Genomic DNA, 14535 nt, shown 5'->3' with positions numbered 1-14535 from the left:
TTTTCAATTAATTCTTTTGTTGTACCATGAAAGCCTAGCGCAATCTTAACAAGCAAATCAAACGACTGTGAGGGATCCACTAAGAGGTAAACATAATCTCCTTAGGGGTAATGTGGTGACCCCGACTGTCAAGTAGGTCATCTCCATTCACAGAAGCCTGTCCAAGTGTTATTTTCTCCAATACATTGAGAAGAAGGTGTTGGTCTTCCGATTCAACTGATGCTCGAGACAAACAAAAGAGCCTGGCGTGGTTAGTTTGTATCCCAAGCAGAGTTCACTCTGAGCTAACATTACCGAGAGGGTGGGACTATTTGCGCTCGTCATGATTAGACGTGACGATTGGCGGTTCAGCTGTGGACAAGCTAGTTAAGGGGTATTTGAGCGAATTATGCACAGATAGACACCTTTTGTCCGACTTAAGCTTCAAGCAAAACCATTTGGTGTAGTGGAAGACGTTGACCTTGTTTTTCTTTGATGACCTTGTGTCCACTTCCGGTTTCAGCGACCATTATGGCAGAGGGTATGCATATATATGAAGAAAGTTCCTTGAGCTATGTCAATCAAAAACGTACTTCGACTTCTTTGATATGAAGTCAAGGACGTGATTCTCCAAGCAGGTTTAGGACAACCTTGCTATATTTTCGTAATCTTTTCGAGCATGTGTGTTTAAGAAATAGCCTGTTTGTGAAGACAATCACACAGGTCAACAAATCTCGATGTGTGAACATCGTTGGCAAGGAATCCCGCCACGAATAATTTGCAAATGCTGTCTGTGCCTTATAAAATTGGGTGTTCAAATTTGTTTGTCATTCCTTGAAACCAATACCGCCGCTTGTCTTTTAAAAGCACGGAGTTTGCTCCAACTAAATCAACAGATATGACATCACACGCTTTAACTCATTTCCGCCAATGGTATATGACTTTTGAAATAATTTTTATGAGAAGTATTTGTGATTAGAATTGTTTTATTAAAACGTAAGACGTCGATGATGAAGATGGTTTTGTGACCAGGAACCATCGGCATGACATCTTTGATGTGGGCATTGAAACATTGGCAGCGATCGCAAATAAACTTTCAATTGGTTTCCGATTTTAAAGGTTTGTTGCCAATTTCGAAATACCGTGATAATCGTGTAATATGTGACTTCCCTCTATGAGAAATGTGTCCTTGTTGGCGCAGTCAGCTGGCGTATAATGCCTTCCACCTTGACACCGACATTGGAAATAAACATCAAGCCCACGCGAGGTGATAGATTACAGGGGCTAAACAGGAAGCGGCAGCTGCAACAGTAACGACACAGTCGGAGTCAGCATGTCGGCTTTGTTGTGATGTATGTAGACATTTGCTTTGGTTTTCATTGTTTGGTATCATTGTTTTGATTATCCTGACTCCCAAATCTCCAAACAAAAGTTTAAAGTGGGGACTTTTGAGAAGCAGACATTCTGGATAGGTGTCGCAACGAAAAACTGGGCTTGTGTTTGTATAGAGGTATCAGTTGACTAAATTAAGTTTGTGTGTTTGTTTGTTTGTTGTTTAACGCCACACTCAGCAATATTCCAGCTATATGCCGGTGGTCTGTAAATAATAGAGTCTGGGCCTGACAATCCAGTGACTGGCATCACGAGCATCGATCTACACAATTGGAATACGATGATATGCATCAACCATGTCAGCGAGCCTGGCCACCCGATCCTCGCCACGACAAGCATGGGTTGCTGACGACCAATTCTAACCCGGATCTTCACGGGTCCACTTAATGATGAGACAGAGAAAGCAATGTGTACAATTGCCAGTGTCATGATCAAACCAGAATCTATGTATTGTTGAAGTCATGCACGCGATGTTTCGAAAGAGGAACTTAATTCTGACACAATACTCTCTTGCACAATATTTTATCACAGACGGACTGATTCACTTGCTTGGGAAAGTAAATCAAATTTGAGCTTTTGCTCTAGGAGTCGTTGTATTGATGACAATCTTCAAACTAAAACCGTTGTTTTGAATAGGTTGATCTAGATCTCCGAATACTTCTTTGTACGTTATTCCTTAACCATTCATTTGTAAAATCACAGATCGTAACCTCATGTGCACAGCTAACACGGGTCATACCGTCAGAGAGATGTGTTTGCAATGAACAAAGCATCTTCTTTAAAATCTATCCTTACTGTGTAGTGTTTCCTCATACAGAGACTCTTTCTAACGCTCTATGGTTTATAAAGGTAGGCGCCAGCCGGGTACAAGGTCGCGAGAGTCAGTCGCGCGTTACCCCTGACGGTATACATTGTGGTTCACACGCTCTTGTATTGAGGGTTAAACTACACCAGCGTGACTGCAGAACATGAAACCATTGCGTTGCCCCGTGGAGGGGCTTGATGTGTATTTAAAGTTATACCACCAAGTGTACGCCGTGAGTGAATGTTGTCTTTTGCCACAGTCACCACTATTACATCATTGTTGTGGCAGTTTGTAAAACTAATAATTCAGTTTTGACCAGACAAACCACTGACTTTAGCATGGGTTAAGGTAGAGGTCAAAAGGCTACTGACGGCCACCAGTTTATTTTAAGAAGGGGGCTAGTGGTTCAAACTGGCGTTATAAATTTAATCTACAATGCTCTTTCCACAATCATAAGAAATCTCTGCGGAAACAGAATGCATTGTTCGTTACCGACTATATCATAAGCATGTGTTTATGAATCTGTATCAGCTAGGGCTGACACAAGGTGGTCGCGAAAAGGTGAACGTTACCTGCCCCATCGAACGGCACATGTCACAAACACATAAATCATGCTGTTTCCGGAGGATTATTATCTAACAATAAGACTTCCGTCGTTCCACAACTTAACACAGAAAGTGATGGGAAACAAGAATGGTTCTGACATGTCCTTATAGCTGAAGCTGTTAAAAAAAGCAACATTAAGTTCTCTAAATTGATTATAAAACATCCTTTAATGTGTCAGATCTTGTAAGGAATCGCTTGTATTTTGTCATTAAAAGAGCAATAAAATAACTGGGGTCCTTCTCAAACTTTGACTGTAGTCGTGACAATATACAGCAGGAAGATATATGAACGTACATGTATATGTCTCATCTATCAGTTGATCTAATTACCGATACACTGGGTTGAACCCAGCAGAAATGCGCCGCATTAATTGACGATGTTTCTCCTCTATCTTTGCATGTTCAAACCATAGCGATCAACGCTGTTTATGTTTACGGTGCAAATTAACAAAATATTTCAAGAAATGCTCCACCGGTGAGAAAGAAGATGATGAATGGATATTATTTATTACATACGTGTGTCTCAAATAAGACAATGTATCTGGCTTATAATAAATAATATTTCATATCTTAATAACATATATTTGCAATTCGACATACAATATCACATCCAGTTTTAACCGACACAGATTGTATTTGATTTTAATGATCATATTTGTTTGTAAAACTGTGTGCATTGAGCTGTGACCATATCATGGGTAAACAATGAAATAAACAAACTACCTCTCTCTTTATTCTCTCCACAACAAACACAGAAAGTATATAAATTCATTGATTCGTGGCCTAATGTTTCTGTAAAGAGGTAGGACAGGACTATAAATCCTGAAATGAAAGCGACAGTTATGGTTGTGTTGGCTTTGGACCAGTGAACGTCGGTCTTGGATGAGGGAGTTTTAGTTAATCAGGTCATGTACTTAACATACCTTGAAGGTCGTACACTTAAAGGGATGGTACAAGATTTTGTAGACATGTTTTCTTCTGTTTAATTGTTTTTCCTTTGAGCCATAATGTTATTTACTTCACTCAAAGATGTAAATGGTTCTTAGAAGGCAGGTTAATTATCGTTAACTAATAAGGTTACTTTTCCATGTTAACGCCTCATGGTCAAATAACGATAAATATGTTTTTGTGAACTATTGAGTTACTACAGTTAATGGACAGTGACTGCAAGGATGATCATACACACCTATCCGATAAAACAACTTCACTGAAACAGTTGATGACTGGTGAGCTTCTCCAGGGTGGAGTAATCTACCAATAGCAATTTGAACCAAGCAGTATTTACACACACAAACGATGTATTGACTGTACTAATGGACGGTGTTTGCCTGCAGTCGATCTATCTGACAACCCTTTTTCTGGGTACGCTACAAGGCAACATTAAACGGTGCAGCTAATTGATGCCCGAGCCAGCAGTTTACCTTGTCTCAGTCCTAAGCGGATCACGGTTGAGAGATTTAATACCTCACTTATTTATCTACGTCTGTAGATGCTGTAATACAGTGCAATGTTAAGTTGAAGTGGCCTTCAGTCACACAGGGCTTGGCTTGGGGAGAAAGCTCCTGGCTTGTGCTGACGCTAGGATGGTTCTTTGCATGTAATTAGCGATAGATAGGGTGTTGCATAACATTTTACAAATGACTTGGTGGAAACTCTGGTTGTCTTAAGGGTCTTGGGTCGTGGCCTTGTGGTTAAAGCGTTGTCTCGTCACGCTGAGTTCTATTCTCCACATGGATTCAAGCCAATTCCACCCGTGAAGATCCGGGTTAGAATAGGTCTTCAGCGACCCATGCTTGCCGTAAAAGGCGACTATGCTTGTCTTAAGAGGCGACTAATGGGATCGGGTTGGTCAGGCTCGCTGACTTGGTTGATGCATGTCATCGTATCCCAATTGCATGGATCGATGTTCATGATATAAATCACTGGATCACAATCAAATCAAACCAATTACTGGAGTCCTCATCGTTAAAAACGGAAATAATGCAAAATGCGGCGTAAAACCACACAAACTCACTGACTCATGGTATGAATGATAATGTAAGATAAACATGTGTATGTTGTCTCACACAATTGGGCATATAGTGACGAAAATGGACATTGAATGACTATGGAAATATGTATTTGGGATAAAATCCAACTTTTATTCTGGCTCAGGTGACAAAGCGGTCTATCGTGTTTGTTGAGGAGGCACGTATTGCGAGCCAACTGCTGTTTGGGGTGTCTTTGTCGGTGCTATTTGTGCTTAATGGGAAGCATGGTTAACACGTAGGATTACAGTTGATGCCTACAGCTGCCCACGCCATGTCTGATAGTTCAACAAGCCATCTCCGATCTCCCATCCCAACAATCAAACACGTTACAGGACTTCCCGTCTCTCCAGAATAGGAAAACGTGTATGGGAAGAACAAGAACGTTATGGTTTCATTCTGTAAATGCAAATATGATTAATTTCCGAAATTATTATTTTTTGCACAACTTCAGCCAGAGCGTTCAGTAATGAGTTAGAATTAAATTTTGAATTTGGAGATTCGTTAACGTGATTGAACCAAGACAGTATTTGAAAGCAAAAATAATAAAGGATCGCATTTCAAAACGCAAGTGAATTGGGCAAACATATGCCCAAACAAGTGTAAGCATATCTTAATAAGGTGTAGTCCTTCACAAATTCCCTACTGTTACTTGTAAAGTCGCGAGATACCTCACTAAATCGGGGCAACGGTGAATAACACCATGTCCCCAACTTGGTAACTGTAGCCGTGACACTAGCGACATTGAACTGGTTGGACTATATATCATTCAAAACACTGTATATTGTCAGTCTTGAGAGGCTAGAGTCCTTGTACCCTATACTGAGGATTGCGGTACAGTTGACACATGCTACTTTATCAATGCCACGTGTCCTTATCAATGGCCAGGGAGAGTATAGTCAAGTAGGTGTACATGTTATTCCCAGACCGTGGGTTTGCCTTTGATGTAGGATGGTTGAATATGTGTCTGGACTAGGATTGTCTCTGTCAGTCAGGGACACGGTTGTTCGTTTAATTAACTTTCAGTGAACTTGACAAAAACAAGAAAAAAAAGCGTTCATTGGTCCTCGGGAAGCTTGTCTTTGTTCCGCGACATGCGTGAGGGTAGCGTGACCTGGAGATGATTACAAGAGGCGAGTTTTCGTGTGTGTACCATGAGTCCTGCACGCTCCATTCTCAGGGTCAGGTCATGAGTGCAGAGTTGCTTACCTTACCTGATAGGATCCGATGGTAGTGTGGTCGAATCCCAAATTCGCCCCTGGTTCTATCAAGACCACATGGCATACCCATGCTCGTTGGTTGGGACCTGCGTCGTTTTGGACTTTCCTTCAACATTAAGCTGACACTCCTAGATATGTTTGAAATTCGTGGAGAGAATATTGTTTCAAGTAGTTTTCAGTAACTATATATGATTTCAACTCGACCTTGTTAGAGCTGATTCAGGGGTGTCGTAATGTCTGTACTAACATGGCTGACAGAGTGATGAGACATATGCATGTATTCACACATCTGGTAGGAACGCACGACCACCGTCTGCAATGTCGACAGTACAAGGACCATTGTCCAGGTGACGCTAGTGGCTGCTCACTCACTCACCCATCCATTATACAAATACAACCTAACTTTACATTCAGCTGTTGTTTAATACATGTACCAACGGGCGACTTACTTAATATTGGTTCGAATCCCGTATTCATCCCAATTATGACCCTCTGTCCAGTGTATCCTACCTCCATTCTATTCTGATACCTACACTGGACCCATTCGTTTCGAACGTGACTTCACCAGGTCCATTTATTCTAGACCACCTCCGTGGCCTAATGGTAAAGCGTTCACCCGGAGGGCAGAAGGTTCGGGGTTCGATTCCCGGCAACGTCATCCCAAAAGACGTTAAAAGATGACACATGTTGTTACCCTGCCTGGCGCTCGGCATTGAGGGGCTAAAGCAAGGACTGGTCGGCTCGGAGGCAGTATACTGTGTCTGATTGGGGTATCCATGTTATACTGCGGCATGGTATCTCAGTGGGCTAGCACTATAAATCGGCGTCAGTTCGGACTAACTACAAGCAGCCATACTATTTATCATACTAGAAAGGTATAATATACTAGATGATATAGGTTGGCAGTAATTACGACGCACGACAGTTCTGACCCCCTTTGACAATTAAAAAACATCTTGGGCCCAAATCACCCACTCGCTAACAAACACGTTATATTATTGAGCGTCGTGATAGAGCACATTTCAAATCAAAGAAATAGGTTATGTGGTTATTTATTTAATGAACGTAATGGCACGGACACCAAGAGAAACAAAGGCAGCACGATTACCGAAAATCGATATTATTTTATCAACCTACATACCACATAAACCCATTTCGACATTCAAAATATACATACAACATTTTCCCACTCAAACCAACGTTTCAACTCTGTGAGAAAGGTCGCGAAAGTCTCTGTCGCCATGATCACAGTTGTCAAATAATTGCAACATACCATGCAGGGGCTATAGAGCTGTAGACAAATAGCACCGGTCGGTCACCTTGTCCCGTGACGCGTTGCAGCTCCCCTGTACCTGGAAAATACACGTCGTGTGAGAAGGGGATGTCAGATCCCTCCACAACATGCGAGACCCGGGTGGGGCTGCCTTCTCCCACAAGCCGGGGATGTCAACGTACTGAGGTCACAGCATGGCGACTTTATATTGAGAGATAGCCCTGACTGCACGTGTTTTGTATTATCCACTCACTGTCACTAGTATGACATATGGTCAAGTTTTACTTGGTTTAAGGTATAATACATAAACTGAAGTGTAGTCATAAAAAACACTCATTATTATAATTATACTCAGCTCTTTTAGGCTGTGATCTTACATTCTATAATGTTTATATATATGGAATCAGGTATCGGGGAATTATCCCTATCCTGATACAAAGTCCTGTGATTCATTTTAATTAAGAAATGGTAGGCTGATACATGTTGGGTTTGAACCACATGTAGAAGGGCCCAACAGTGGTATATTAACCAGCAACGCATCAAACAATATAACGTTACGGCGACGACAAAATGTCTTTGGCAATACTTTTTACCAGGAAGATACCTTGTTGGTGCCAATGACCAACAAGGTATCTTAACTTTGAAATAAAACGTATTCAAAGTTTTGTAGTAATAAGGATGATAATGATGGCGATGGTGGTGATATGCTCTTATGTCCGAATTTATTTCAACGATATATGTGGGGAAAGAATGCCTTGACTCGTTAATTCGTACATTGTTACTACTCCAAAGGGTATTCACAGACCATTACCGACCAGCATTCCTTTGATCATGACCTTGATTTCGATTTTTCTTTGCGACCAAAAAAACCAGTTGATCGTTTAGAGATGCAGAGAAATCCACCCCTTTCATTATGCAAGACATCAAACATACTCATCACGCTTTGCTGCCCTTACCCTTGAAAGGTCGACTTATCAAACTGCCTTCTTTCGCTTCCACACGTTTCCAGAACCTATGTTGCATATTTATGAGTCCCACAGAAGGAACGCAGATTCGCACCATGTTGACAATTACGTAATGCCGAATTGTGCAAGGGATGCGTAAGCAAGGTAGGAGGGATATGGACGCGTCTGGGGGAAAACCTACGTAATTCTATTCAGAAACGTGTTTGAACTACAACCGGTATATTTGGTTTGACGTCCGTGAGTGCAGCGGGAACATTCACTCATAACAGGTGCCCGGATAGTTAGTCACTGCTCTGGCCGAGTGAAACGACTGTGGTGTTAGTGAGAGTACCAGTTTAATGTGTCGGTCATAGGATTTAATGTGTGTTTCTGGTTGTCGTAGAGTGTGATGACGATGCTATTGGCTGAGTAACGATACGAGGTATGTAAGTATGTGGGCCTGTTTGTGGGAACACTGTGTGTTTTATTGGAAGTCCTGAGTGACATTTTCAGTGTATGTTTTCTTGGGAGTCGGGGACGCCGAATTAATGATTTCAGTTAATTGTGTGTCTGTGGGGAGAGATATCGGTCAGGACAGAATGTATGCAGTGATGACGAAAAACAAATGACGTGACTTCATTGTTGATAGTGTACCATGCATTTGAGTTGGGGTTTCAGAGTTACTCCTTACTCCATGGGGATAAGAAGGGTAGTGGTAGGTAACCGTTTCTATTGTGATTTCTTGATGGGAAATAGTGTTATTTCTGTATTCGGAAGCTATGTCGTTTATGGTTTTATGAAGACGTTACGTTCTTTTTTACGAACATTGTCGAAATCGTACACTCGACTCTGGTTTTAGCAGATATTTCTTCTGGCTATCGAAAGGGCTTTGTCGTTTTTATTGACGTCTAGAATACTGTGCGACTAGTAAGACGTTCCTCCAAACCTTCTGGTACAAGCGACTGATTCATATTTCAAAGTTCATGTCACCTATGTATTTTATGCAGACGTCATCAAATTAGCATTGTTGTCTAACGATTGCTACATTGTATTGATAACAATGGATAATATTTACGTTGCTTGTGTATGAATTGCTCAGTGTAATAAATGTTTATTTCCTCAAATCATAACACTACGAACCTAATGATTTCTATGTATTCATGGTCATATTTCTTCTTCCAGGTTGGTTTGAGGTTGTCCCAGACGATGGAAGACCAGTTGAGTATTTTGACACAATCCACGGTATCACCAGCGTAAAGCCTCGGCGGTTTCTGGTTCGGACATCAACCGTGGGCTACCAGCTCAGCATTGAAGACGGTGTCAGTTGCTGGATGCCCTGTGAAATAAAGTCCGGGGAAGTATTAACGACTGGCATGATCTACATGGATAACAAGAAAACCAAGTCCGTTTCAAAGAACATCTTCAAGAAGCTACTCAAATCCAACAAAAACTCCAAGAAGGAGCAGGATATGAAATATCTGCAATGCTATGACAGTGAGGGTAAAGAGATCATGATACCTCTCATCATGTCCGGAGTATTCAGTCCAGTAGGGGATGCTACCGTTGCTAACTATGATGCTGTGTATGAACTTCAGGACTTGATCATGGCGTTTGGCTTGCCCGTCAACGCCCAGATCATATACTCCGGGGCCTCCGAAAAGGCTATTTGTCCAAATGGAACTGTCAAGTTTGAGAGCACACGAGAGGAAGAGTACGCCATTGTTACGAAGATCCCCTCTGAGGAGGAATCAGAATGTGAACCTACCCAAGTGGAGCTTCCTATGGACGGGGAGGTGACTTTCTTCAGAGAAGCCAAGAAGAGACTTGCTAAGAAAGACTCCGATCCCAAGCATCCAGCTCCTAGTGAGGAGACCAAGGTAGAGGCGACGTCGAACATTGAACTACCCAAACGTGCCGATAAAGAAGCCAAAAAATCCAAGACGTCCGCTCTCCTTGACAAACTCAGTGTCCGAAGGACGAAAAAAGAGCGTGCAAAATTAAAGGCTATGAAAGGAGACGATGTGTTTTCAAGGAGATTGAGTAAGAACGATGTGAGTTATGAGGAGTTTTTCAATGGACTGAACAGCAATGAAGAAGACAAGGAAAACAGTGAAAGGAACAAGTCTAAGAGTCCCGAGAGTGAACCAAATAAGAATTCAACATCGAAAGAGGACACCTATGGCAAAATCCATAAGTCTCATATACAGAACCGAGATCTTCCGCCGATCCCGCCTGATGACAAAGGGCATATAGGGAGTCGCGGTGATCACAATATCTCCAAAGATTCAATCTATGAACATCTTCCCCCGGCTCCTAAGCCACCAAGCCGGTCCTTCTCCGACCTGACTCGTATGCAGGAGGAAGATGAGGATGACGGCTACATGGTGCCCATGAACTTGAAAGGCGATTTTGATACCGCTTACAGTGAAGGCACTGACGCCATTCTCCGAAGAAAGCCCCCTACCGCACCACGTGACTCTATGAAGTATGCGCGCGCACGGAAAGCTAGAAGTGACATCCCCTGTCACGGCGAGGAAGACTTTCATGACAACTGCCCTTTTGACATTGACGATCTGTTTAGTTTCGCTTATTCCCAAGAGTCCAAAGACAAGCCTTACGGTACCATCAACAGCCGTTACAACGTCAGCACGTCCCAATTGTATGGGTCGAACAATAAAGGGAAACCGCCTCCGTGGCGAGCACATATACCCCACAGCTACGATCCCCGTTTCTTTGACGACCAGGACATCGAAACAAGACAGAGGACAGGTACTCCAGCCAAATTCAAATCGAAATCTCAGCGAAATCTCCACATGGACCCCAACGCTACAATTCGTAGCCATAACCTTCGTAAGATGAGGAATGTGATGGAGGTGTTTCATTTCAGCGACTCGTTTAGGGATCTCAGGGGTGGGGAACCGCCCCCTTCACCAGAGGAGTTCCACCGGCGCCATTTCGAGACCCCATACGGCATGACCCATGACCCCAGCGCCATCTACTACCCGGGTAGCGGGCATGGGCATGGGCATTACATAGAGAACGAGTCGCCTTACAGAAAATACCATCGCTCCGCCTCAGTTTCGGGACTTAGCGATCCTTACCTCAAACAAGGTGATGACTCCGCCATATCGATGGGGTCCAGAGGAGACTATGGGTATCCTAATGGCAGCGATTACAGCTATTCCGAGTACGGAGAACCGGAGGATGAGAATTACATCCCCCCGGGTGAGACCGAACATCTCACTGTGAAAGAGGTGTCGAAATGTCTCCGCTATATAGGAATGAAGGACCGTGTCGTGTTGAGATTCTCCAACGAGCAAATTGATGGGGAAATGTTGGGGAGACTGGACAAGAAGCTTCTGAAGGAAGGCTTCCCGGAACTCAATGCTCTGGAAATTAAGAAAATATTAGACTTTATTGGCGGGTGGAGGCCTAAGAAAGCGTGATGAACCTTTCACTACAACTCACAAATTCTCCATGGTTACCGAGAATGTCATGGGCCGATATGACGTGTAAAATTGCAGTAAAGGTTTGAACATGAAAGCGCAGTAAAACATAAAATCAGGTAATGTAATTACATGCAAGGCTCACTGGTTCCTTTCTGTTTGGCAATCCCTTTCTTTTCGTGTACAGAGAAAGGAGTCTTATTTCTCGGTGCCCATGTTGTTCAAGTGAGTGAAGGGTCAGGGTGAGAAACATTCGTGTTTGACGTATTTACTGCTAAACAAACTTAATAAAAATCTATGTGAACACCGTTTTGGGACATCCCGAGTGCAACAGAAGAACCCATTTGGAGTGTGACAGTGCACGTGGAGTTCACGCAACACGCGTATTCAAGCGTCACGTCGACTCGGCAACCGCAAACCGTCCACCCCTGCTGTTGGTGTGGACTGCGCGGATTCTGTAGATCCGGGTTCAATGTCAAGTTGTTAGTTTTCTTAAGTTTGTTTGGAAGTACTGCGAGGTATTTGTGTTTAAATGACATTTTCAATAAACGCACAACGAAGTGAAGTACACGTGTGGATTGACCTTCAACTGACCACTGCCAAGGACAATGTAGGACGTGGTCAGTTCCGGACGTTTGCGAGTCTCATATACATATAAGGAACTAGGCATATATAAAGGCACCTTGAGAAGAACATTAGCAATACAGTGAGTGCTGTGTGGAAGGCCTGCACAGAATGATGCATTTAAGGAAAGGTGTGTTGTCTGGTACAAAGGTATGCGGCATTTACACCATGATGTATGATAAATGATAGTTTGTTAGATTATTTCCACAAATGATATAGATAAAACAGTTAAATGTACAGTATGTAATTGTTAATTTGGTGTTGAAACTTACAAACTGTTATGGAAGAAAATATGTATAGTACACTGTAAAATATTGTTAACCCGTGTAAAGTTTGTATATATATTGTTAATTTATTGACGCAGGTCGATGATGGAAGATCTATTCAAAACGGCATTGCACAATACGATTTAGCTGAAATTCATACTTCTTTTGTAAACACAATTATTCTCCGAATCCTGTTGAATCTCTATTTTTGTATCTTATGTTTTAAAATGATCGTATTGTTTAGAAAAAAATGTAATTTATGCCAAAATTTCAAAATCCCTCATGGCCTGTCCAGCAATACACGACCTGTCTATATGAAACGAGTATTGATATCATGTGCAGTGTTAATAAACATTGTGTCCGTTTAGTGATGTTTTTGGTGTTTAAATATTGAAAGTCGCGAGCACAGCGAACAATACCGTAGGCGCACTTGGCGTACATGACCAGTGGTTAACGTGGGGAAATCGCGTCAATGTGTCAGTGTGAATGTTGTTTTACGCCCGGTCAGTAATACTCCAGCTATATCATGGGGCTCTGAAAGTTCGAGACTTGGCATGCAATCCAGTGGTTGACAGCATGAGCAACGATCGAGGAAGGTGAAACACAATCTGCAAGGCTCTTCAGACCTTTCATTTTCCAGCCACTGACCCGGGAGTTGCAACAGTTGAAATCACTTAGAATGATAAAGAAGTAAAAGCAGAATCTAAAGGACTTGCGTTATTTTACCAGTTCCGACTTCGTGGGTGTTTGTTTGTTGTTTTAACGCCGCACACATCAATTATCCTGCTACATGGCGGCGGTATGTTAATAATCAAATCTGGATCAGACAATCCAGTGATCGTTATAAGCCTCGAACTGTTAGGATACGATGACATGCATCAACCAAGTCGCCCAACCGGACCACCCGATCCCGTTAGCCGCCTCTTACGACCAATTATCAACCCGCTCTTCACGGGATTTTGGGGAAGTGAAGTGAGCAAGCAAAGGTATTGCAGCCATATAACGGCGGGATATACAATACTAGCTAAATTGACGCTCTGAACCCGGCGTTGGTTTTGTCGCTGAAGCAACTGTTTTTGCAAGCTATGAAGGCAACCTGCATTTGATTCGTCGAGGATGGTTGACCATGAAATAGGGTGAAAACACAGCCAGGTCAGGATCTAGAGTAGAACCCCGGGGCTCGATTTAACTATATAAAACATGCACAAGTGCAACCAAATATTTACGTCTGCATGCACCAAGTGCATAAAAAAATCAAATTTGTGAGTGAATCACCCTCACTTGATCACACAAAATCGATCTTTGAACACGCTAAATAACTCTAAAGTATATTTGCTGCACTACATCCCTAATCCCAGTGTTACGTGTAATTTGCTATGCTTTCTTAGGCTTGACGTCATCAAAATGTGGGTACTTAAGATTATGTGCACGGTTCTATTACGTCTTACAGCAATGCATCGTTAATATATGTGACACTTGCAGCATGCCGGCCTATGTTTCACCTTTGATAAATTTAAAGGACCGGGGTGAGACCTGGTTTTGTTTGGTGCAACTTGGTTTTCATGTCAACAAGTTAAATTGCAGTTGAATCAAGTTCCTTAAATCGACCTTGAACCCCCACCCACGGTGCAAAATTGGCACAGACACACCACGGTACATATTCGATTCACACAGAAGACCCCTTAGCCTCGGTCCCCCTGCTTTCTGTACATTTCATATACTTAAATACACCGTTTTGTTTTGTTGCAAGTTACGGATAGGAGGATGAAAATAGAATATACTTTGTTATTTAAACATTTGATTATTATCAGACCGCCACCTTGTATAATCTTTGTTGATAAAAGCATCACACCAAATTTAAAAACAAGCAATTAATTACTAGTATTCACATACATATTTAAAATTTATTATACAAACCCAATTTCTTTCAAGTAGCTCAAGATTTGATGCCCGC

General features: G+C 42.2%; 1 protein-coding gene across 2 annotated transcripts in view; it reads left to right on the top strand.

The window, feature by feature from the left end:
* LOC124136135 overlaps window positions 1-12948 on the top strand; it is a 54380-nt gene extending 41432 nt beyond the window's left edge. The window contains exons 1-2 of one of the 2 annotated variants that reach the window (XM_046501948.2): window positions 8540-8687; window positions 9428-12948. In XM_046501948.2, the coding sequence (XP_046357904.2) occupies window positions 9577-11691 (2115 nt within the window). In that variant the 5' untranslated portion in view covers window positions 8540-8687; window positions 9428-9576 and the 3' untranslated portion in view covers window positions 11692-12948. Of the gene's footprint in view, window positions 1-8539; window positions 8688-9427 lie in introns of those variants that run through there. The other variant, XM_046501947.2, reaches the window with a different exon arrangement.
* Window positions 12949-14535: the final 1587 nt, after the last annotated feature.

The sequence above is a fragment of the Haliotis rufescens genome, unplaced genomic scaffold (assembly GCF_023055435.1).
Source record: "Haliotis rufescens isolate VD_foot unplaced genomic scaffold, xgHalRufe1.0.p SCAF_2, whole genome shotgun sequence".
NCBI lineage: Eukaryota > Metazoa > Mollusca > Gastropoda > Lepetellida > Haliotidae > Haliotis > Haliotis rufescens.
Note: the sequence above shows the minus strand (reverse complement) of the source record. Positions and strands in the feature narration are given on the sequence as shown.